This window comes from Phaenicophaeus curvirostris, chromosome 9, assembly GCF_032191515.1.
Source record: "Phaenicophaeus curvirostris isolate KB17595 chromosome 9, BPBGC_Pcur_1.0, whole genome shotgun sequence".
NCBI lineage: Eukaryota > Metazoa > Chordata > Aves > Cuculiformes > Cuculidae > Phaenicophaeus > Phaenicophaeus curvirostris.
Window position 1 is genome coordinate 29,454,486 of NC_091400.1, and position 26,790 is coordinate 29,481,275.

Consider the following 26,790-nt stretch of genomic DNA (forward strand, 5'->3'; position numbering starts at 1 on the left):
TATGTTCAGATAAATAACATTAGCAAAGCAATGTCCATTTTCATCCATTTTAGTGCTTTTTCAGTTTAGAACAATTCTTTCCATGCAGCTACATAATTTCCAACTGATCTTTAATTTTAACATGAAGATAATGAAATGATTGATTGAAATAAATGATGGCAGAAAAATTAATGATTGATGACATTAGTCACTCTGTGTTTTGCTAATGTATTTACAGCACACCAAAAGTAGTATGTCACCTAAAAATCCTGTCTTGCTTCTACATAGCTGAAAGACTTGTAGTGTACAAAACTAAGTTTTTACAATTTTATTTTATTGTACCATTATTCTGAAACATTTCCTTTTAGGATTTTATATTAATTTTAATAATTCAAATGTATGTTTGTTGAGGTTTTTTTTCATTCTTTCCAGCCAAGCAGATGATGGGTTTTTTTAAAAAAAAAAATCAGGGAATAATTTTAAGTTATAGTGGAACTTTATAAAATGTTAAAATCAACAAAGATTAGAGTTATCTAGTAAATGCTGTCTTGAGCTGGTTTCCTTTCTCATTCAGCTCATTCCTTTATAGCTCAGCTACTTACATTATCTTTACTTTTTGACTCATTTCTCCAAAGGTAAGGGTACCCTGCAGGGTGTCTTGAAATAAAGCCATTAGCCAACCCACAAATTGCTCCAAGGCCAAATTAATTGGCAATATCATCAAAGTGGCAAAATTCTGCCTCAGTCTCTGCATCTGACGAAGACTTATTTAGATTTAAAATTGAGTGTCACTCGTCACCAGTGTCAATGTCTGGAAGGGAGACGTAAGAACATTTTTTAAGTTAGTAAAAGCTAAAGGAGAAATGATAAACCAGGGAAACCAATTCAGCATCTGTTAAGGAATATCAAGCCTTTTCTCCTTCTCCTCCTTCTTCTTCTTCTGTTTTCTGATCTCCTTTCATTCGTGTATCGTTGGTGCCTCCTCTTGTCTGTTGCCAGATCTCTTGATTCAACAGTTCCCGTACCAGGAGGCCACCACCAGCCTTTAGGTGCTCGCATTCTTCCAGCTCAACCCACACTCACTCCAGCAGACCTGGCCATTGACCCTCTTATTATTTTGCTTCTCCAGATAGCAGAAGCTCTCCACAACTGGTTGTATACACCTTCAGTATAACAGCAGTGAAACCCTCTTTACACCTTCCATTTGGAGTATAGAAGGAAGTAGCTATGGTTTTTTTCTCCTGACTGGGACATTTCCCTACAGAGAATGTCATTTACTTCATAGTGCTTGATTTTCTAAACTGGAGATGGCTGCTCCCTAGGACAGGCTCATTAGTGCATTTTCTGCTTGTAAAAATTACCTCAGAGCTGTAGGTTTAGACCCCACGTGTACTTTCATCTTGGTAATGTGATTTTTTTTAAAATAATCTGTTTTAAAAGTCAGCAGGTTCTTTTAAATAAATGAGCCAAGTGACCACTTATCCCCAAAAACAGAAGGGTCATGATGTGGCCTGATAATTATGAAAATTTGGATAGTAATTTACTTCTCAGTGCAGAGAAATTTTCAGATTTCAATGTTTAGTTTTTGTAGAGTGCAAATCCATATGGCTATAAATAGAAGTGGCTACAGTAAAAATTTTATCATCATTATTTCTTCTCTCTCTAGTCTTTTAGGGGAAGAAACTTTGTCCATTTAAAGAGTGCCAAATCACAGAGAATCATCTTGATAAGATTTCTTGAGTTTGCTCATCTGTAATTCATCTGTGTATTTATTATTATCCTTACTAATAAAGCTACTCATTCTGATTGCTGCTCAGTCATATTAGAAAAATCTGGTTTTAATCAGTAATAGGATTTAATTATTAATTATTAAGAAGAAGCCTCTTAGCTTGATTGCTGCAGAGAATATCTAAGTTAGAATCAGAGCACTGCGTGGGTTGAAATGGACCTGGAAGAGAAAATATTTTTCCTAAGCTGGAGGTAGAAAACTCTAATGGTGTGTCTGGATAGCAATGGGAATGAAAATGTCTCTCTTAAAACATTTTAAAAGGTCAACTACACCTCCACACTATGAACTAATTACATAATCCTGTGTTGGCATGGATATTTTGTGACAGAAGCCTTGAAGATAAATGACTATTTTCAGTTACAAAAGGGAATTAATTTAAATTTTTTCTCTTCAGTTTTGTTCCCAAAGCAAATAAAATATTTTTTCTAAGGAGAAGTGTATAGTATATAAAGCTTTCTGGTTTATTAATAGATATTGTTCTGCAATATATGTACGTCCAAGAATGTAGCTTATCTGCAGTTTCAGAAATAGCATTTATTAAAGAAAACATGCAAGTATTTTCTCCTTCAAGGTTTTATTCTCATGAAAGTGGGAAGGGACTGATATTAATAACCCAGTGTGAGAGTCGTCATTCATCAGTTTGCCATTTTAAAGTACAGTGTATACGTGGGCCTGTGAATATAACATCGCAGGAATATATGTGCTATCTGATAAATTCAGCTGTGCCTCCATTGTATAATTACTGGGCAGAACTATGGCTGTATTAAAGGACTGTAGTTAACAGAGAAAAAAGGAAATCATGTGTAATAGATTTTAGATCCTTTTTTACTCTGTTGTGCTTCATATACAATGGAGGATGATGATGATAATTATCGTGATGATTATAATTGCTATTGTTGTTATTATTCAGTAAGATCCTTCGCTCCTCTTGCCACATAGGTAGGAGTCTTGCCCTAACCCTTCACTTAGGAAGGTCTCAGCAGACTGAAGCAGCATAACTTTGATTTCTAGATCCCATTCCTGGCGGAAGGCATCCGGATTCATGGAGAGAAGGTGACAGAGGCGCTAAGGCCCTTCCATGAGCGAATGGAGGCTTGCTTCAGGCATCTGAAAGACAAAGTGGAAAAACAGTATGGGGTCCGAGCTGTTGTAAGTTATCTCCTAACTTTATGTTTCCTAAATATGTGGAATTTCTTTAAATTATGAGCAACTGTGTATTTCTTCTCTATTATATATCCCACTGACTGAAAAAGCAGTCTTGATTCAGCATTGCCTGGTTGATCTTGATAGCTGTGTAATTATTAAGTACTGGGCAGACACTATAAGAGGTGTGCAGAAAGCCTTGGTAATTTCATTGTCTAGCATGGGAACAATCTCGAAATTGCCTAAATCTGTTCCTTGAAAATCAAAGTAATACTTCAGTATTCTGTTATTAAGGAGTTGGGTTTAAAAAAAAAAATGCTGCTGTAGCATGATTCTTCTAGAGCTGAATGTCACCTTCTGTAGATGTAATTCCTTCTGAGATGTGAGGGCTTTGCTGCTCTACAGTAGTATACGTACTCTGGCACCACCATACATGTACGCAGGCAGTAAATAGATTGCTGATACTTAATGAGATTTACTAGTGCCAGAGTTCATGCTTTTCTCATTCCAACAAGCTATTTTCAGTTGTTGCTTTATCTTCAAGGCACAGCCAAGAATTTGGTGGCATTTCCAGTGGGGTTTTGTTCTTCTTTTAATTTGAGTGTTACCCGAAGGAAGGAGGAAGACCAAAAGCCAGCATAAAGTTTCATACTTGGGAATATAATTGACAACTCAGTCAAAATTTGTGTGGATTGCGTGCCATTATATGAATCAGTTTTTAAAATCATTTAAGAACCTAAGAGGCAAGTGGTTAGAATTGCTCTAAGACTGACTAGGAGGTGGTGACCTAATAAAATACTGAAGGCTGCCAGGGTGAGTTTTATATTCATCTAGTGGTAGTCCTGACGGTGCTGTTGTAAATGCACTGTAATTTTTAGGCTTGTTTCTGGAATTACAGCAGTATGTGGAACTTGCATGTGCAGTGCATACCTTCTCACTGCTCCAGAAAATAAAGCATATGTATTTACCATCAAAGAACATTTGTCGTCTAATGCAGAGGTAGCCAGTATGCATAATTTGTCAAGATGAGCTGGCACGCAGTCAACTCCCTCCTCCCAGCCCTGTGATGGCAAGATACAGCTTCTCTCCTGCCTGGTGGCTCTGCAGCCCCCTCACACCTCGGCCAGGGGACACCCCAAGCACCCTGCTTTGCTGGAGAGGAGGATGGTACCACAGGATGCTGTGGTGCAGTCTCCAACCCTGACTTTCCCTGGCACCCTGGAAACAGCTAAGGAAGTTGCTCTGTGATCCTATGAACTGCCTTTTAATAAAAAAGCCAGCTCGCAGGTCCTAGCAGGTAAAGGACGTGGTCTCAGATGGCAGGTACCTCTTTGCAAGTGCGTGGTGGCTTCATTGTGAAAATACCAGATAGCATCATTGCTCCAGTTGGGGCTGGCTCATCATATTTTAAGGTGCTGCATCAATTAACATATGTATTGAGGCAGATGTTACTTCATGGGCTCAGATTTTGAAGGTTATCTCTGCAGCCACGAGGTTAAAAAAAAATAATCTGCAGTGGTTGTTTTTGTCTTGTACCTGAAAACTTAGGGTCTAAAGCACAGTTTCACAGAGAAGAGATCACGGAGGAAACAGTGTCCTCTTCAGGCTCTTTCTGCCTTTCTGTCCTTAAGCCCACCAAGACAGGATTATCAGATGGGTGCTCCATCACAATATAGTCCTTAATAAATTAAGGAATAAAAAATTGAGAAATAGAAAAAAAAGAAATTGATAACGATTACAAGTTCTGCAACTTTACTTCTGCCTTTTAATGAACAGTAGTCTCTACACTAATTATAAAAACAATGAAACACTCAAAGTGTCCTTGAACAGCCTTAAACCAGCACCTTCTTCATCCAGTTCTGATTGTGGTCACTAATGGGTACATGCCACTGAGTTTACACCAATCAAATAATTATAAACAGGATGTGAATTTGGTTCCAAATTATCCATAGAAAATCCCACAGATATTTATTCTAAAGAGTGAATGTTGTGGGAAGTGGTGAGGGAGAGAGTTTCGGCTTTCTGCTCAGAGAGATGTGGAGCGTCCTGGATTAAGGCAAAAAAGATTCTACGGCAGGCAGGTCAGTAAAAAATGTGCAAGTGGTGTTCCCTGAGTGCCCAAAACCTCAGTGGAATACTACATGCTAGTAAAGTATTCTCTTTTATTTTATGACAGGCCTTCCTTCAGAGATTAATTTTCACTTTTGTCTATAGCAATGACTTTTTTTAATGGGGACACTGAGATCTTATCTGGATCGTGGCAGCCTTTATGGTGTCCTTCTAAGTGGTGTTCTGTTTGTAATCCTTCAAATCCCATCTTTCTAAAATATTTAGGAAGAGGAAAGTTCAAATGGTAATTTATTCCTAAGGAGAACAGGAATAATTGACATTAATGCTACTTGCATGTCAGTCACCTCAATAATATACATTTACATCATTGGGGAGATGACTGGAAAGTCATACGCAGGTGGTGTTATCTTTCTAATTTCACTCTAACCACCAGTAAGAATTGTCAGGATTGATGGAGTTTTATCGCTTCTGTCTTCCTTGTACAAGGCCAATTTAGCAGTAGTTGGCAGGGTGGAAAATATACCTGTAATTAAACAGCATGAGATTCTTATTTGTTGACTGAAAGAGTTCAATTATTTTATGCATATATCAGTCATTAATGACTAACAAAGCTTGTATAAATATTCAGAACTCGGAAATTATCTGAAACAAACAAAAAATATCCTTCATATATTTTCTTTTTAACCTAGATGTCACTCTGCAAATTGGGTCTCTTGACATAAAGCTCCTCTTAGTGGATTTTTTTCGTTTTCATTTTGTTTTTTAAAAGCTCCATTTAATTTAAATATACTGACAGGGCCGTCACTTCAATTGAAGAGATGGCTTAAAAAAAAGTAACTTGTAAAAAGCTCCTTTTTAAAGCCCAGATGTAGAAGATGCCTATAAATTGCATTGAAACAAATGAATTATTGGAATATGGTTAAAATTATATATATTTCCACTTAGTCCTTTAAATGGATTTTCTCTAGAATTGTTTTCTTTGTCAATAAACATGATGTATAATTAAATAATACAAAATTCCACATGGAAGAAAAGCCATGAAACCTTTCTGTGTTTTTTTTCTGTAGGCAGATGTCAGCTACGTTGTGATTTAAGAAGTAAGATCTTACATTTCTTTATTGCAGCTTTCAAGTTTGGATGATAGACGAGGCAGTCGGCCACGGTCTATGGTGAGATCCTTCACGATGCCGTCATCTTCAAGACCTCTCTCCGTTGCATCGGTGTCTTCCATCTCCTCTGACAGCACACCTTCTCGACCTGGCTCAGATGGGTGTGTAAGAAGTAGTCATTCTGGGCTTATCTCTGTAAGGCACAATTTGGCGTGTGGAAGGATAGGTTTTTAGGATTGTCACAAAGTCGTCCAGTTCTCAGTGCTATCACAGCGTTACTCCTTCCAATCTAGGGTGCTTTTTTGGTGTCATAAGGTACTGTGAGGCTTTTTTGGTTGGGCATTTTATTCCAGAGTTGTTCATCATCATAACCCAAAAATATCAATGTGACACAATGATGTGAGTAACTGGGATGTGGTGATAATGGCACTTCTAAATGACAGCCTAATATTGGCTAAAAAATCCAACCTATATAGACATTTATCACAAGATATATTCCTTGTCCTTTTCTTTAACCAAGATAAATATAATGCTCTTCTTGGCCACCTTTAAAACAAAGTTAAACAAAATCCCCTAACATTTCAAGCAAAAACCCCAAAACAAATAGGAGATATATTGTCCCCTTTTAAAGTATTGCAATGGTAATACTTCAGAAGTGATCTTTGGCAAAGTCACGGATGAGGTGTGTGTTCAGCCAGCCCTATCACAGTTAACAGGTGGAGCTTGGGAGAAGGAAGGGATTAGCTAACTGCTCGATCATTTCTTCTCATTTTGCTGCCAGAGGAAGAGCTGCTTATAGCAAGATTGTACTTCAAGACTTATCAAGATATTTCACATGAGAACTGGGAATACTGTTGATAAGCCCTGTCTCACAGTCACATCCATCAAAAGAACAAAATAATCTGTTTTCTTTCTGGGGTTTCCATGCAGCCTCAGAAGTCCCTTCTCCCCTCGGGCATTCCTGTAATCCAGAAACTCAATATTTGACCAAGGCAGCAGTTTTTTAAGCCTCCTGAAGGGCTGCTAATTTACAGAGATGTGCTAGAAATGTTCATGTCCCTTGTGCACCTTCAGAGGGAGTTATTACCTGACTTGAGAGTAAAAGCAGCAAATAAAATTAAATACAGTACCTAAGGCCCAACGTGATACTTACCTTGATTACAAACAGTTTATATACCCATTGGGAAGAACTGCAAACAGAGCGCAATTCAGCTCTCATTACATTACCCTCCCTAACATATACATGGTGAGTCATGTGGATGTAAATGTAGGACAGCAGAGATTATAATGCATTTTGACTAATTCATCCACAAAAGTTGCCTTGCTGGAACTTGGGGATAACTACTATCCCATATTAGTGGCGAACTTATTTTATCTCAGAAGAAAAATGTCAGTTCTTTCCCTGCCTCCTTCTACCTCTTTCTCTTTTTCCCTTCAAAATCATAATATATATTTTTCTTTCTCCATTGGATGCTATTTTCTTAAATTTCAACTCTCCATCCCAGCTTTGTTTTAGTAGATATCACTTAGCGGTTTTGGAGGATCTCATGAGTTCACTCGGTATGTGTATTAAAAAAAAGAAACTTCACAGTGCAGCTCAGCTCCTGCTCTGAGCCCAGGGCAATACAACTGTAATACACATGAAGAAAATATAATGAGCAACTGAGAAGACCTGAAAAAACTGTTCAATTGCTTGATCAGTGGAGCAGGAGAAGAAAAATCATCAGATGTAAATAACTTAATGAAATACTTCAAAAATTCAAATGATTTAAAAATCATGTGGGTGGTTTGTCACAACTAACTTGGAAGAAGTTCACGCATGTACCTACCGTGGTTGATTTGGTTTATGGTCAGTTGTCCTCTCCTGCTTTCCATTTCCCTGCTTTTTATATGCTAATTCTGAGATTATAGACGAAGCTAAGATAAACAATTAGAAGTGGAGCCAGCAGACTGTTTTGCCCAGATCACCAAATTTATATTTTATGCCATCTTCGGGTTCTCCTTTTTTGGAGCTTTAAACAATAAAAACTCAAAACAGACATTTACATCTCCCAACTCTACGTATAAATAAAACTCTGATTTAAAAAAAAAAGAACCTTTATTTGCTGCTTAAAATGGGACTTAGGTAAAAATTTGAGCACTTACAAGCAGTGTTTGGAAGTGGGGAAGTCCCAGTGTGCCGGTGTGATTTGCAGTCTGCTGCAAGTCCTAATGTACTTCAAGTAGGAGCATGGCATGCTAACCCATTTTATCACTGATACATTGCATACGAATTATTAATAGTACTAATAATAGTAATGCCTGGAAGTGAAGCAATTAATCATTGTCTGAAGAGTGGCAATTCCTCTTGTAAACGTGCCATCAACCTGTGAAGCAGCTGTCACTGCCCTCCAGCCCAGCAGAAGTGGCTAAAATATTCAGTTCACCTGGCTGAAAACACACAGCATCAGGAGAGTTGTCTTATGGTCTGGGCTTTGTAACTGATGCCTCCAGAGTTTCATAGCAAAGATTGTGACCTGTACACCCATGCATCACCATAGCACAGTAGATACATTTCCAATGTTAAAAAGTAAGTTGCCGCCTTCTATTTAGGGTTTTTGCTTTGGTTTCAGTTTTGTAGTGTAAGGATTTGAGGCAGCTTCTTAAAATCTGCCAGGGTAGTTTTAACTAGAGTGTGACTTTTGCAGTTTGTTTACTTTAAAATGTACAATAAATTACAAAATATTTTGTCTAGCTAAAAATATTTTAGCTTGTTAAGAGGAAATTATCTCTTTACCTTTTGTTTAAACTCATCATTAAAAATCGTGAGATAAGAGAGATTCCTTTAAATTACTGATTAAAAATTAGCCAAAAAGAATTCCAATAAATAGTACTTTCCCTTCTCTTAAAAAAGTTCATTGAACCCCAAAGGAAAGTAGTCATAGACTGTAGAAATTGCAGAGCTGATAGTACTAGTATATTAGCCTTGCTGATATTTGCACACTTGAAACATTACAGGTGGGAAAAGACAACTGCTTTTTTGGGAACTACCTTTGCCCCTCATTATTCTCTGACTGATTTTTCATTCTTGAGTTTATCTGTGGTATCAGAACAGGTAAGCTCAGCCCTCCTGGCTCCCCCTTACCAGGACTTACTGTAGGTGAGCAGAGGTGTGGATCTGTGAGTATATGTGTGCACACTCGTGTGGAAACGTGTATGCTCATGCACACAAAGCCAAACATACACACACAGTGTGTTATTATGGACAGGAATAGTGCTTGTGTCTGTGGTTAAACCTCTGTACCTCGTGCCTTTGTGCAATGTAGAGGTGTTTCCTTTGCACTAAAGGTGGTATTGTTTGCTTCTTTGTGGAAAGGTAATGTAATTTTGATGAGTTACAAGATTTAGAAAGCATTTCATGTCATGCATGTTCAACAGAAAATCTCTACACCACTGCAAAACAATTTCTCAACTGCTATTCCTTCTCTGGGGAATAAATACATCCTCTTTCTCCATGAAAAAAAAAAAAAATCCCGGGTCTCTGGGAACTCGGGTGTTTTTTTTAAAGAAATCCTTAAAGCCATTGGTAACTGTATGGACTGCCTCCAGGGTACAGGGGAAGTAGGGGTGGCAGTTCTTTAATGTGCATTGTACAATTACCTGCACTTGTATGGTGCTGATTTCCACTGGAGTTTTCAAGCATCTTCTGACATGCCTGCTGTAATGCCCCAGCATATGTAGTAAGAGTGCGGAAAGAGAAACTCATTTTTATGTAAATCACATACAGTGAAACTCAGGAGTTTATGTAGCTGTAAACCAGTAAATTTACTACAGAACAGGGGAATGCGCAGTACTGGTTCTTCAGCAGTTCTGCAGTAAATTTTATTATAAGACAATTATGATTGTTATGACCTTCTGCCCTCCTATTTTTCTCTCTAATGAGTTTTCCTGGATTAGGAAATCATCTTTAACTGAAGCGAGACTTTGGGAAATACGTGAATTAAAATTAGGTGTTTTGAAAATAGTATTTCATTGATCTAACCAACAACAATTTTCTTTAGGTTTGTACTGGAGCCCCTGCTGCCAAAAAAGATGCATTCTAGGTCTCAAGATAAATTGGACAAGGATGACCTAGATAAAGATAAGAAAGAGAAGAAGAAGGAGAAAAGGAACAGCAAGCATCAAGAGATATTTGATAAAGAAATTAAATCTACTGATATTTCTCTGCAGCAGTCTGAAGCAGTGATCCTTTCAGAAACGGTAACTTTATTAGCAAGTAATGTTTTATCTTATTCAGAGCAGTGTTCTTTCTCCTCTTCAATAAAAATGTTGGGTTTTATGATTCAGTTTATTTTTAGACTAAAAATAGCTCTTAAGGGAATATGCTACATTGTAGATATAGGTGATATTTAATAAAAGAATATATAGATTTTAATTACAGTGTAAAAAAAATCGTGGTGTCTCATGTGAAACTCTTACTAAAAGCTATGTACGACTATTTGATAAAATGGACAGATAGTATATCCTCAGTAAAATAAATGCTACTGTTTTATAAGCCTTTTGAATTTATGTTTCCTAATAGATGGTGATGGGTTTTCTCAATTTTCAGCTGACTACTGCAAGACACTTTTTGGTGGAAATGCTACAAGGTCATTTTGTGCATTGCAATTACGTATTCTTAAAAGGCTGTTTTGAGCAGAAAATCATAAGCGGTTACACTACTGGCCATGTGTAAGAATATTAACTACAGCACATATCTCTCATAAAGCCTCTCTTCTTGGTGTATACTTAATTCACTGAAACAGTCCTAAAGGCTTAGGTAACTTGAGACGTTTTAGCTCTGAAATTGAAAGCAAGGCCATTTTAAGCTGGAACAGGGAGTGTGTGAACTAACTGTAACCTCCAAATCTCTTCCTGGACACCTGTTTTGAGGCAAATAGTTTAAAACTTGCCTTCCAGAAGTAATGTAATGTTCTTTTAAGGACTCATAGAAGTACTTGTAGAGCCAACTTTTAACTTTGCAGTCTTCCATTGGTGTCTGTCATTTACATTGGACTGTTGAAGTGATTTCTCTCTGACATGTGATGACTAGATCCTCTAATTCCTTCTCATTGTTATTTATGGCAGAACATTACTTTGATGTTCAGCTGTAGTTCCTCTGTTTTATGGATTTGCTTCTCCTTTTCCATCCAGAGATGAGCTAATTTCTCAGATTTGTCTTCTGACAGCTTGGAAGATCAGAATTGTTTTGTTTGACGTAGCCTTAGGCCCAGTATTAGTTTGGCAAAACTCAGATAAAATCCCTCTTGTTTGTCCCAGGCTTTTCACCCAAATTCCTTTTAAGCACGTGAGTTTTTCCATTGACTTCAGTAAATTTTGAATCAACACCGTTTGTTTTTAAATGGAGTTTCCTCCTGCCAAAGCAGTCAGGTGAGCATCATTAGAGAGTTAGGATTAGGGTTAGACAGCAAATACATTTTGTGTAGATTTCCTTACATCTCGTCTTTCTGACAAATGCACTCAACTCTGGACATATGAGGCACATTGCAGCAGTTGTATTTTGACTAAGTCTGAACATTGCAGTGGCAAGGCTTGCACTCACATCTCCCAGATCCCCAGACAAACTATCAGAGTTTGTGGGAGAAGAGAACTAGCCACAGAAGAAGAAAATTGTATTTCATAGCAGCTCAGTCAGTTGGACTTGCGCAAATCCATGACAGCATCCAAGGTAGCTGATGTCACTGTCATTGCTGAGAAGACTTGGGCATTGGAGAAGATTGCTTACACTGGAAAAATGTAAATTCTGGCTGGAAAGGACATGATAACCCTTCAAGGCTTATTCCCATTTGTCATATGAGGAACAAAAGTGAGCAAAGCTCAGCTTGGTTTGGTTGAAGTTTTCCACTCTTCCCAGTCAAGAGCTTTCAATGAATGACTGGTATGACCAATTTTCCCCTGGTTACACAGAGGGAGGGCAGTTAGATTCCAGAATTAGTTTCTTGCTTGAAATCCATAGATTGATAATGTGAAAAGGAGTTCACCAGCGGGAGAAAAACCCTCAGTTTTGGTATGTGCAAACCACTTTGAGCTTAAAAATGAGCAAGTCATTTTCAAGGGTTGGTGTTAGTGTGGTTCATTTTCTCTTTAGGGTGAAATAGAGGAAAAACTTTTGAGATTAGTTTACAACAGTAGTTGAACAATTGTCACTGCTGTCTTCAGCAATTTTGTACAGATAATGTCAAGCAGTTTAAAGATAAAATCTGTCTTGTCTTAAAACTTTTCCACTCTGGAGACATAAATCCCCTACTGATGATATAAAAGGGAAATTGTTATCTTTTGTGAGTAAGAATTCAACTTTTCCATTGTTCTACTTTTGTGGGCCGCACTGTGTGCAAGTTTCCTTTGTAAGTTGAAATTGCTCCCAAAGCACTGTTACTGCTGTGCTTTATGAAGGACAAGGCATTTCTTTTGCATTAGGAGCTTGGTAGCAGGCTTAAAAAAAAAGATGGTGATGAAATGGAGGCGCTAAAATTTAAGCATTGTTTTTTTCAAGAAAAAAATTGGAATCCAGATTTGAATAGAAATGGAAATTAAGATAAAGATTGAAAGAGATTTAAAGTGAGATTTTTGTAATAAACTACTACTAGTTACTAGATGTTGTATTTAGATACTAGATTCCTTCTGTTGAGAGTTTTAGAGTTCTTGTACCATTTCTAGATCAATTACAAGATTTCAGTTACTTGGTGATTTTCCTAATGGATTCTTAGTTCTGAATTCTAAAATATTTGGGAGTTTTACAGCCAAAGACATGCTTTTCTTTAGTATGATGACAGTTTATAAGTACCTTCAAGAAAACAGGTGAAAGAGTAACAGCCAGCTTGGATTTGTCAGCACCAGGTTGGTCAATCCCTTCTTTCTTCTCTCTATGATAGAGGAGGAGGCTCTGTAGGTAGAAATGATGTGGCAGAGCCCCCATGTGCTGACTTCACTGTGACTTCTGACATATCTCATATGTTCCCATGAGCAAGACTGGGCAATGAAGTCTGCTCTAAGATGATGCTTAAGGATACATAGCAGCCTGGAAAAACTGCTCTTAAAGTTGTCATTGGCAAGACAGAGTAAACAAGAACTCATGATGGATTTGAAAAAGTGGGATATGTCAAAATAATCTATGTGCAGAAGCACAGGGCTCTGACTCATTGCTATTTAATAATATGAAGGTTCGATGTGTGTCACTTCTGTTGCACCAGGTGTCATCACACTTTAACCAACCCATGCCAGTTGTAGCTGGCAAACAGCAGATTTGTGCTTGACAGTTCAAAAGTCCAGTTTCAGATATTCACGTCACACATGCATACTCACACATAATTAGCTGTTGCCTAACAACACTCATATTCTAAATTATTCTTCACCCACCACAAACAGGTCGTTATTGGTGGTTTGCTTTCACAAGGGAATGATGCATCAATAACCTTATATATGAATCTGACTGGATCCTGTGTTATTCCCTACTAATTGGTTTGTGCAACATAATTACAAACACGATACCAAGCTTACAGAGACTATCGAGTGAGAGACACAGCGGGCATGTCAGACAGCAGTAATTCCCATCTCTGCATACCTTCTGCTCTTCTTTTCAAAGGTTGTATTGTCTTAGAATATTGTCCTTATATAGGAACTTATTTTTTCACCAATCAAATGAATTGTCATAGAAGAATGTGGGAAGATGATAAAACTGCAGGATTATTTCTTGGAGTTTTTACCTTTTCTCTATAAAGGAGCAGTCAGTGGCCATTTTGTTCAGTTATATGGCTTAAATACTTTTTTCCAAATTTCACTGTACTCATAATGAATTTACTGACTGATCAAAACCCAAGCTCTAATTACAGAGATCTGGTACTGCTATGATCTTATCAGAAGATAAATTAAGCACTTCAGTATGTGAAGATGATCAGTAATGTCTTTATAGTTTTCTAGAGTTTTTTATCTTCTTTTAAGTATGACATAAACTTCTTTAACATAAATTTTCATTGTTAATTCTTTGATTCTATGAGCTGATAGCAAACCTAACATTGAAGCCAGGTAGTTAACAGACCACTCAAAAGCTTGCGTTAGATATCAGAATATCGCAGTGTATGTTTTATTGGTTTAATGGCATCTAGCATCACTCACTGTTGATCTTGCTTTCATTAGGCAGAAAAAATTAGCAGTAGGTTCATTATGGATTAGTGGTCCCCGAAGAGTTCTTATTCCCTAGGAAAACCACGATTTATGTGACACTTTAAGAAGAGGACCAAATTTGTTGATCCCAGAAGTTGTTAAAATTTATTTGACATAAGTAGCTACAGACAGGGTTAAGTTGGGAACTTGATTCTAGTTGTTGTTTTTTCTCTTCATTCTGGAATTGCAGCTTTCCTAATAAATTAATCTGCTTTCCTTAGGTTTTTTTTTTTTTCTAGTTAGAAGCCTCTGAGAAGGTGATTGCTGTGTTTACCCATTCTACTAAAAATATACTTGAAAAGACCTTGAAAGAAGAAACTTCTGGAGTCTTTAGGACTTGAATGTTAATTTTAGGCAAATTTCTGAAAGGTTACCCTGAGATCTTAATGAACTTTCCAAAATTACATACTTTATGGTCGTTCGTTTCTTGTAGAAGTGTCTCAGAGAAACGGCCTTTTGTACAAACCCTCTTAGGGTTTGTTTTCTGAAAACAAAAGGAAGCACTCATGCCTCGTTTTAGGTTTCTCCATCGCAACATACGATTTAAAAAGAACATTGCAAAATGACAGATTTCTTCAAAAAAGCATAAGTTGCTGCTGGCGTTTTCTGTTCTGTCCTAGTGCAGCACCTTGGCTTTTCCTCCCATCGTAGTTTCAGGCTGCAGCTCTGTTTTCTGTGATCTCCTGGCAATAAAAAAAACTTCTTTGTTCACTGCTATTACAGGAAATATGGGAGCTGGTGGATGGATAACAAACAGTAGAGCTCAGAATTAAACTCAGTGAGAGGAGTCACCTTAACAAAACCATTAGTTGCCCATCAGATTACAAGTATAATTTCAGGGTTTCTGATGGAAAATTTAAATGGACTGTGAAGCAGCCAGAGCAAAACTATAGGGGTATTTCAGTGAATTAAATATAAGCACAAACATGCACCATCAAGAAACTGTTTCTGGACAAATGATTTCTTTCTCAGAAGAGGGTTTGACCATGCATGCAATTAAAGAAAAATTATAAATGAGGGCCAAGTGAGAAGAAATTAAAGATTTTGAATGCTGTATAATCTTAAGTAAGGACGCAGACTTCCTTAGCTGTTATTAAGGAAATGTTTGGGGGATTGGCTCATTGCTTCACAAAAAAATAGACCAGGCTACAGGCAGGTGTATGCATTAAGTCTCATTCTGATTCCTGGGAAGAAAAGAAGAACATTTGGAGCTCTGAAATACTGCATTAAATCAGAAGAATTTTATGTGATGGTTGCCCTGTTACTGTTTAGGAGGTAGTGGGGAAAATGTAGCAATCCCAAAGTCTGTCACTCAATAACATGTATTCCTTTACTGTCTCACCTTGATGAGCCCTAGTGGTGCAGGCCAGTATCTGCTCTTACTGCATTGAAACAACTACAATTTTCGTTGGTTTTATCCTCGTACAGATCAGCCCACTAAGACCACAGAGACCAAAAAGCCAAGTCATAAACATCATTTCAAGTGAAAGACGTTTCTCCGTTTCTCCATCACCTCCCAGCTCCCAAGTGACTCCACCCCCAATAACACCACGGACAAAACTTTCTTTCAGCATACAGTCCAGTAAGTGTTTAATTTCAGTTAAATTTTATTTTCCTAGAATACTTAATGCAGAATAACTTCTGTTGGGGAGGTTGGTTTCCTGACCATTGCGTTATGGCTTGGTTTGAGTTCTTTGAGTTAGTTTTTCTGCCTTCACAATGGGATTAATGTAGGAGCATGAACTTGCTTCTTAATGTCATGCTTCTTGCATTTGTTAGTAAAAATCATTTCAACATTTTTCAAAAGCAAGAAAAATTGTTGCATTGGAAGAGTTTATTTTCCTTTTCAAGTAATCATTAACAATTACTTAGGTATGGAGTAACTGTCAAAAATTAGTGTTGTACTTGTTTCTATATTGGATTTACAGTATTTCGGAGCATAAAGGCAGAAAAAATAATATTTTCATATAATTGTACCTTGAAAGAACTTTTATTTGCTAGGTAGTGAGGACAAGGCAGATCAGGGAGATGGGGGCAGAGGCAGTCAGTCTTTTTGATGTATTTTTGTTTGACTTTGACATCTATCAGTTTTTCTGTAAAATATTATGTGTTTGCATCATTCTTCAGGAAATCCTGTTGCAGAGCGAGGTGTAATACACAACCTGATTATTTTACTGTGCTGTTTTCTGAAAACACTGATTCAGGGGTTTCAGTTGATAACATGTAGACAAAAAAACCCTCCATCTTTTTGATAAATGTACCTAAATGCTAGAACAGTAGTCAAGAGGAAACTATTAGTAAAGAGAATAAATAATCAGTTTTAAGAAAAAAAAAACAAACCTGTTTGATCAAGATCACTTTGTTTTCTTTATTTTTATTGACACTCAAAACTTTTCCCCTTAAATAGTGTTTTAGAAAGCCCTTGTTGAGACTTGCAGATATATGTCCTGTGAGCAGGAATGTGTCTGTTCTACAAATCTATAGCAACAGATTTGTCTTCTAAAAGGCATTTGGCGTTGTTTTAATGACTTGAAATTGTTGGTTGCAAACACATGGAAGAGGGGTAAGCAAGTGCAAACCAATGCAGTATTTCCTTTGCTGAGTCAGATACTCAAATCAAGTATTTTGATAAAGGTGAACTCTCTCCTTTCTTTACAGTTTTGATAACCAAAAGCTACCAGTATGCTAAAAACTGGAAATAGAGAGAAGCAGAGTGTATGTACTCCTGCAAAAAGTATTCTTTGAATTGGATTCTTTCTGTACATGTTTTGTTAAAACTAGCTTTAAAATCTTATCTGACACTGTAATGTATTTAAGACATATATTTATGCCTTTATCTTGGACATTTATGGATGTTACGGAAAACAGGTTGAGCTCACTCCATGGGACTTGTCCATAATTGTTTGAGGAATTGTAGTGATACATTTCTTTAGGAAAAGGATAAAGTTGCTTTAGTGCACAAATTGGCTAAAAGCTGTTAATGGGTTGCTAAGCAATACTGCTTGCTTGTTAGCTGACAGTTTAGGAGAATGGAGTGTAAAATTTGGTCATTAGGTTAAGATGAAAAAGGAGTCATCTAACTGATCTCTTGCCAGCTCAAAGATATTCTCAGTGGCACATGTCCAGTATGGAATAAATATTCAGACCACACAAGTCTGATGAAACACCTTGAATAATGATAGCAAAGGAGAAATGATGAGTAATTATTTGTATAGTCACTGTGTTAGTGAGATATAGTTCAGCTGAATTGAGCAGGAGCAAATTAATAGATCTGTAGCAAACACATCTTTTTGAAGCGTGACTGAAAATTCCTAAGGTTTGTATTTGATACCTGTTTCTGCAGTAAGGTGGATGACTCTTAGATTTCATTAAACTGTGTGAAAGATTATTCAGGGCAAATACTGTTTTCATTATAGAAGGTTGTTGTTCTACTAAATTGTTTGTCAGACTGAATGTAAATATGTTGCTAATATATATTATAAACTATTCATGTGGATGGAAATACTCTGTCCACATTTACAGGGATTTATTGCTGTCTTACAAAAAGATAAGGTTGTGAAGGTGCCATGTACAGACTGTAGGAACACAATGAGGGCTGCAGAAAATCTGACCTGTAACAAATGCTGGGGAATGTAAGGAAAGGGACAGGAGCAGAGCAAGATGCAGTGGCATGGACAGTTACTGACCATCCAGGTTGTTCAGAGTATTGTAGATGTTAAAGTAGAATTGCCTCCAAACATTTTTTCCTCTGCAGCTCTAGGGAAAACATTGCTCACCTGCATTTCTATGGATCTTCCAAATGTCAGCCTTAAAGAAACAATGGCGTAACTCCTAACAAAATCTTTCTTAGCATCTTCTTGGTAGCACCTATTAGTCTACATGTAATGGCTTAGATGAAGTTATATTGTAGATAATATAATATTATGTAAGATACAAAGATTAAGTGTTCAGGGCAATTAAATTTGTTTCATCTTTGGGTAATCGTGTGTTATTAAACTAATTTTCAGTTTCCACGTAAGAAATGTTTACAGTGAGACCTCAAAACGTGGTTTGGTTACAGTAAATACTGAAAGATTTCACTTTGTGAAGCAGGACTCAAAGCTCTGCTATAGTTTTAGCTAAAGCTGCAACTCTAAAGATAATGCCATTTTACAAACATCTCTCAGTATTATCGCAAACTGCATGGAAAAGCCAAACAATTATGATGCAGATATAGAGACAGTCAGATATGTAGTTGTAGATGAGACATGCAGGATGTATGTCAAGGAGCTGTTTTGTGAGGTTTACAGTCTCAAATGTCTGTGATCTTTAGATGTACGGTAGTCTGGGAAGTTCATACAAAATGAACAAGGAGGTTCATTTGCAGCATCAATATTTAGTTACAAATGTACAGCATCTTTTGATGACATGAACTTAGTAGAAGCAGCTTCTGATGGAGGTATTTAACGGGAAGTATTATGAATGTGTGGGGAATGCAGAAGTCCTGTATATGGAGAAAAGAAAGGATGAAAAACGGACTCAGTGGAAAAAACTGTGAGAAATTCAGATCCTGGAGGACAAACAATACTTTTCAGTCTGATGCAGAATAAGCCACTGAAAGTTTGAAGTCCCAGGATGGAAAATATTCTTCCTCCTGGTTTGGCTGAAAGTTCAAGTGAGATGATAAAGAGTAGTATTACAGTTTTCAGTGACAAATCAATACAACCACCTTACAGTTAAATTGTGTTAGTGAGAGGCCATTTTAGAGAACAATAAAAGGGCACTTTTTGTAAGATATTGATAGGAGCCTTGCAATATAATATTTGCATAAACAAGTCCTTCACTTGTTTCACAAATCAACCCAGTAAAATAATCTTTTTTTCATTTCCTAAATGAGAACACTTCCCTAATTTATCAAAAATAAATTAAGGGTTTTTTATGTTGTAGAGCTCACGGTGGGTTTTGCCTGTGTTGAAATGACTGAATTACCCCAGAATACACTGTGGGTGGTTTTCTACACAAAAAACTATGTATCACTCAGGCCTCAATAAACTTTATTGTCCCTCAGGCTATTCGCCTTTACAGCACGTACCTGCTAGGATTTATCTGCTAAGAAAAGGGAATTTTCTGCCCAGCAAACAGTAATAATAAATGTTTTGTGCTTTCTCTTGCGGGATTTTATTTACTCAACAACTAATGACCGTTCATTTATTGCAGTTACTTGTAGTTTTAAAGTTTTTGAGAGAGATGTAGCTACGTACAGGCTTTCATTTTTGCATTTTATTAACAAGGAGCTTTTATTTTACTGGGAGAAAGTAAATAAAGCTTAGTTTTATTGTATTTTCTTAGTGCACTTACCAAAACTTCTGTTTGTGTACTAAGGTACAATCTGCAAATGCAGAGGTTACAGCTGACAAAATTATATTTACCAAGATAGGAATATTTTGGTGTCGAATCAGAAAGAAAAATTATTTTCTATTAAAACGAGGCAATAATTCAAATATTTTGAACATAACTAAAGAACTAATCCAGTGTGACTTCACAGTGCATACTTTCCATCAATATGCAGGTTGGTTCATTTGTTCTACTTTTCTTTAGAATCCCTTATTAGATGAGCTGCAGAAAATTATAGAAGCAATGAAGAGCAGACAAAGACATCACATGTGCAGCATTGTCCCAGTACCGGTGTGGCAAGAATTGGTGCAGTCTGGATCTTTGGATTTGTTTCAGTTATTGAAAGAGTTAATTTGGTGTTGATTTTTACAGATCTGGAGCTGAATGGTATGTCCAGCTCTGACATCCCTGACATTCCTCCTCCTCTGCCTCTCAAAGGAAGCATGGCCGATTACGGGAACCTCATGGAAAGTCAAGACTTGATCAGTCCAACCACCTCCCCCCCTGCCCATCAAAGGGTGAGTCCCAGAGATGATGATAATTTCCTACAATTTTCTTTTCTTTTATACCTTGAACAATCCACAGTGAGATGTAACCTTGCTCATGGATACGTCAGCAGATACAGAGATTTCTGCAGTTGCAAACAATATCTGGAGTGTGAGGGAGTGGCACTGCTCACAGGGATCAACCTGCAGAGAGATTGGATTCATTCTGGTCGAGAAGTCTAAGCAAAATGTTGTTAGTTGTGTTGGTAAGGGAGCTTAAACTGGCAGGACATAGTCTCAGCAGCAAATTAGATTTAATAGCTTTTTAGTCCTGTCTCAAGAAAGGAGATAAAACACGTACCTGACATATTTCCTTTCTGGAGCTCTGTTCTGTCAGCATTCAATCGCCATTTGTTTCCTAAAGGCAAGCACATGTGCCCCCTTTGAGGAAAGGCGCTCAGAAATACTCTTCATCATCAACAGGCTTTTCAGCTTTCTGAAGAAAATACACATTTCAGCTTTCTTTCCTGTATCCTGGAAGCTTTTAAAAAAAAATTCAGTCTTTTTCTTTAAAGCAGTACTTTTGAGAAGGGCCATTTATTTTCTTTTTGAAGAAAAAAAATATATTTAAAGAGCTTTTCTTTTCTTTGACTTTGAAATGTGTAACTTTGGCCAAGCTGTTATATTGTGGAAAAATTCTCAGTGGTAATGATTCTTTTTTGTTTGCAGAGGTATCTTCCAGGATTTCTCTGAAATTCATCATTCAAATCAAATACTATTGAGTAATTTGCTACTCAGTAAATTTTGTGGTTAAAGAAAGCAATTCTATTCTCAACAGTGAACAAGTCAGACAGGAATTTAGTTTTAACTCTGAGAACAGTTTCATTTAACACAGACTGTGGCAGTGCACGACAGTATGTAGGTCTGTTCGATGATTGAAAATGTGACTGTGTTGTTGCAGGAATTTAGTATTTTTAGGCTAATTGGGGGAAAAAATGATATACAGAAATAACTTCAGGAATGTGAGAAGTGTTATTCAAAACACCACGTTTTACACATTATATGTGTATAGTGAAAAATTCTATATTCCCATCGTCTCTTCCATAGTTCTTCTCCGTGACTGGATGGTTTTAATAAATATTTTCACTATTTTTTTTCCTCTAATTTCCATCAAAGCATACTAAGCTCTTACTGATTTCCCTGACTTCTCTCTCAAGGGCCAGCTTTCACTTGACCTGAATACAGACCTGTAAGTGGAAAATTACAGAATACACAGGAGGGCTGCCAGGAGTTTTGTCTGAGGAATCCATCTTCATGATGAAACCTGAGAATTTAAAATTATGTTTCAAGTTTTTCTCTTTGTAGCCTTCACTGCTCAGACTTTTTTAATATTGTTTTGTAATTGTACAAATGGACCCTATCGTTCAACATCCAGTGTTGAAGGGCCTCAGGGTTTAAGCATACCTTAGAAATGCAATCAATCATCATCAAAATATTCTTCAGCATCTATACTTTTATAGACTTTCAAAATGAGAGAATACAGATTCAAAGTCTGAAAAATTGATCTAAAGCAGATTTGTCACAAAGCCACATGTATTAGTCTTGAAATTAGTTTTAGGAAGAGCTTCTAGTCTTGTAACAATCACTCTGTGCGTTCATTTCATAAGGCTTCTAGGAAGAAAGCTGTTAAAGAACATAAAGAGAATAACTAGTGCTGGGCATGAAAGATCAGATGGGTAAATTCTTATTACTGCTGTGATTAAATCCCACTGCACAGTTTTTAATGCCTTGTGTTTCATGGGTCAAATAGCTACATACTTCATACCTTTATAATTCTCTGCCTAGTAAATGGATCATCTTTTAAATTACACATGCTTAGTATCAGTGAAGAAAAATCAGTAAAATTATTATAGATAAGATTATCTTAGTAGGATTTAAACTGGAAGCTTCTCCTTGTATGAGAAATTATTACACGGTTCACTCTGGTTGTCTTGCAGTCAGTTATGGAAACCAAAAAAAAATGTGCTGTATTGGTCTGAAAAGCATGCAGTGATAAATGCACCAAGAAATACTTTAAATCTAACTGCAGACAATAATGTCATTTAGTGTCTGAGACCGTAATCTTAGATTATTTGGAATCCACTGTTAACTTGATCTACCTCAAGTCTTTTATCCAAGTGATCATCTAATTATAATTTTCTGATTGTCCTTTTATTCACTGTTAACTGTGATACCCTTATATATATTTCCTTGCACTGTATGTTTTGTTCTGCTAAAAATGTTCTTAATAATATATGGGAACATAAAAATAGAAGTCTACAACTCCTGCAAGGATTATTATTACATCAAGGGATTCCTTTAGGCACTTCTTATTCTTTATGGGTTCATCCATACCCTTGCATACAAAACAACTGCCTGCTTAGTATTCACAACAAGAAGGGAAACTCAAAGGAAATAGATAAAGGAGCACTTATATGTATAATATCAGCTATAACACTTACTAAGCAGCAGATAATGGTTTGGATGAGAAGATCTTGATCAATCTGGCGTAGATGGAGAACTTGGCAAGGAGGAGACAGGCTGAAGCTGTGCATAATGCAAGGACCAGAACACTCTCATGTGGCTAGCAGCAGTGCTGCTTATTTTGACTCTTGTGAATCCTGTTGCACATGGAGCATTCAGACTGTTTATTTGGATATAAAAGAAGTGCTTGTACAGAGGGAAAAATGCAGGGGATTTTTCACGTGTTGTGGTGCATATACTGTGGTGCTGATCATTATCTCTTAAGTTATCCACAGTGAGCAAAAAAATGACCTCCAAGGCTTCAGCAAATGTCAGGTACTCATGTGGACAGTGAAAAAGAGTTGAAGCTAGAAACCCAGCTGAGAGCCTATGGAGGCAGCAAGTAAATAGGCAGCAGTACTTCCAAGCTCACAATATGTTCTTCTCTGACTTTATATCTCAGGAGAAATCCCCTTACTTCCCAAAATGCCTGATGCAGCCCTGTCTCCATTCCCCAGAGGTGGAGCTGATAGGGAAGCTTGTGAGCTTCATGATGCCACCTCTCCTGGACTTCTGCTGAAGGTTTGGTGGCTCAAGGCTTGCCACTGGCTCTCTCACCACAGCAGTGGGGAACAGTCATTAGCAGTATTATCTTGCTGAAATGTTGGGAACAGTGAACTATTAATATATTGTATTAAATTAGAAAGTAAACTTTGGGGGCTGCATTTGCTCACAAGTGGAACTAAATGTCTCCTCTTCTGTCTGATACTTCAAGTTTTTAAACAACAGACTCTATGACCAAAGGCTTTCCCTGGTGCATAGAAGTATATGATGTGCCCAAAAGGAAAAAAAAATTAAATTTCTTTTCTATTTAGCGTCTGATCGATATTTTTGCTTGCTGGTGATGGGAAGCATTGCGAGCCCTTTCTCTCCAGTGCAACATCTCTGCCACTTCAAACCTTGGCTGAGCTGGCATTCAGTGGGTTAAGCTCTTGCCGAGAAAAGATTTCTAAAAAGCTCACAGTCACTTTTTAATAAGTCTCAAAATCAATGGAGTGCTACTGCTTATTACAGGATTTTGAGTGAAAAATGTGTTCTGCTGCTGTCTGCCCAGAGATATAAAGCCTGTGATGTGTCCCTGAGCAGCACCCTTGATTTTGTTTCGGAAAGGGCCGTGTCGCTGCCCTCAGCGCTGCGTAGGATCAGGCTGCGGGTTTTGCTCTGGCCAATTGGTAGTGCATTTGTTTAACACTCTCACAGGGCCCAGGCTTCAGTAAGAAATACAGTTTCGGTCTGGAGTCTAAACCTAATTCTGAGGGTATTGCTCATAACTCTTGAGGTCTGTTTACGTATGGACCTGAGCAGAAAAGCAGTGCTTTTGAAAATGAAGTTAGCCAGTGTGGTCTGAAATACTAATAGCCTCCACATGCAGAGATGTGGTTGCACAGCTGGCATGCACTAGGAGTAATGTCTTCTCTACATGAGGGGTATAGACCTCTGCTAGGTCCAGCTCTTCCCTCTTGTCTGGTGCCATCGCCCCCACAGGAGCATCCCTCCATGGAACGCTTCTCCGCTGGGAGAGTCCTGTCAAACAGCTGCATGGTAAAAATATGAGCAATTTGATGCTGCCTGTTTTGAAGGATCTTTTGTGTTGCCCAAGTAGGGAATGTTCAGCCTGTGGCAGGTGGGAGCACACAAAGAGTACCATTGCAGGAGGACTCTTAAAGTCATAGAATAGTTTGGGTTGGAAGGGACCATTAAAGCTCCTCCAGTCCAACCCCCTCTACAGTGAGTGGGGACATCTTCCACTAGATGAGGTTGCTCAGAGCCCAGTCCAACCTGAGAATGTTTCCAAGGATGGGGAATCTACCACCATTCTGGGCAACTTGTGCAAAGTGTTTCACTGCCCTCATTGTAAACAATTTCTTCCTTATATCTAGTCTAAATCTAGGCTCCTTTAGTTTAAAACTATTATCCCTTGCCCTGCTGAAAAGCATCATTCTTATAAGCCCCTCTAAGTACTGAAAGGCTGCAATAAGTTCTCCTCAGAAAAGTACTTCCCAAAGTATGGTCCAGCAAGTGTAGCTAATGGCTGTGATATGCAGTCAAATGAAATTCTAATAGATGAAGTATAGCAACAGAGTTTAAGCAGTCATTTTACATTGGTTACCTGCAGTATTTTCCACAAAACCTTGCTCCCTGGGTCAAACAGCCAATTAGCTTAAACTGTCTATAATTTAGTTCAAATTAGTGGAGTTGGATTGATTCTCTCCACTGATTCATTATCACTGTTTCAGAATGGGAGTGTTAGTCCTCCAAGACCTCAAATTATGTGTTATTTTTCATTGCAGATATTAAATAAGCAAGTAGCTGCTTGTCAGGCAACTTGGCTCCATGCAAAGAAACAACAGTGTGGGTGAGAAGGAGCGATACGGAGCTCAGTATTTAAAAACATTCTCACAGTCCGGTGTAGTTGATAGCCTATTTACATCTCATTTCTACTGCTTCTGACCTAATAAGATCTGTTAATCCTTCCAAATAAAGTGTTTTATTGGATCTCCATAGTTTGTCATATTGATGACCATATAATTTCAAATAAAAAAAGTTAAACAGGAGAGCACTCTTACCGCGTCACAAGGACCATTATGGAGAATAAAGTTTTGTTTGACTTTTTTGTTGACAGTTTTTTAAATAATATTTTCTGATTGAAAAAAAAATCTTATCCTATTTTGCTTCTTTGTAGAATTTAAAAAAAAATGTATTTTTTTCATCCCCTTTAATTGATTTTTACTGCATCCTGAACATAGATAGCATAGTGTATTTTATATCTCTAACAGAATGGAGACAAATGTTTTTAAACCTGATTCTTCTCTATATCAGGAGAAAGCAAACAAATGGGAGCAATTTCGTGTTTGAAACAGAAGGAACAGATTGCTTCTGTGTTGCAGATGTGCCTTTTGCATAAGGTTTCTGCTTCCCCTGAGGTACCCGTGAGTCAAGGATTCTGCCCAAAATAGGTTTGAATGTAACCAGCAGTCTCTATCATTATGTCAGAGAGTAAAAACATGCTTCAAGATTCGTCAAGTTCACAATTAACCACTGAAATGTAAACAAGAACTCTCCAAAGCAGTTCTTAATTAAATGTAAAATCAAGGGAAACTCTGTTTTGTATTTCAAAGTTTCTAAGGGGAAGCGTAGCAAAAATGAACTTCATAAGCCTAATAATGATTTTCTGAGTATGATATTAAAGGCAGAGAGAAAGTATGCTTGAATTTCTTCCTGTGCTGGAATAAAAGGGAGTGTTTATGGACTCTGGGAATAATGGCTGGATCTGGAGTTGCACTAGTTCCATATTAGCATGTTTTGTCGTGCTAATTTTTCAATAATGTTGCCCCAACAAGCATTACATGTCCTACTTAATATATTCATTGGTAGCTTATTATATAAATGAACATGTACTAAATTTATCTGACTTTCTAATGGAAATTGTGAATTCAATTATAATAATTATCTACCTATCTCTGTTATTTCTTTCTGCCTAATTTGCTTGCAGAATCTAAGCTCTGGTAGGTTTTGTGCTTGTTATTTATAGCACATATATATAGCTTGTTCTCATTGTATTTGCATTGTATCTGTTCTTCAGGAGCAGGTTTTCAGGGATAATTTGATTGTTCTCTGATCAATAGGAAGGGTTCATTTGTTTGAGAAATGCCTTTGATCTAATTGAATTGAGAATTATTGCCAATATACTGTTATTTAAATTCAAAATGGATTTTCACAAATGATGCTATCAGCAAAGTTAGTTTTTTCTAGTGATAAATACGATGTTAAAGCTATCATCTCAGAGCAAAGCACTGAGGAAATTTTTATGTTTTGTAATGTATTTTAGAGAGGCACCTGGTTTATTCTGTTAAGAAATTAATGTCCACTCCGTGAGGAGTTCTTGCATGTTCTGCAGACCACCAGCATGTCCCCAACTTTGTCCAGAGCCCCTGTAACTAGACAGTTTCTCAAAGATTTTGAAATCTGCAGATCACAACTGAATGTTTGAAACTAAACAATGTGACTAGCCCAGCTATTAGTCAGATGCTTTACTGGGGATTTAGGAGCTAATGTAAAATATCAGGTTAAGAAAAGGATT

The 26,790-nt window shown here is 37.3% G+C and overlaps 1 protein-coding gene across 2 annotated transcripts in view; it reads left to right on the forward strand.

Moving 5' to 3' along the window:
* DOCK1 (dedicator of cytokinesis 1) overlaps positions 1–26,790 on the forward strand; it is a 318,523-nt gene that overhangs the window by 289,231 nt on the left and 2,502 nt on the right. For both annotated transcript variants that reach the window (XM_069864186.1, XM_069864187.1), the window contains exons 47-51: positions 2,780–2,917; positions 6,106–6,251; positions 10,131–10,329; positions 15,718–15,871; positions 20,035–20,180. In XM_069864186.1, coding sequence (XP_069720287.1) covers positions 2,780–2,917; positions 6,106–6,251; positions 10,131–10,329; positions 15,718–15,871; positions 20,035–20,180 — 783 coding nt within the window. The remainder of the gene's footprint in view (positions 1–2,779; positions 2,918–6,105; positions 6,252–10,130; positions 10,330–15,717; positions 15,872–20,034; positions 20,181–26,790) is intronic.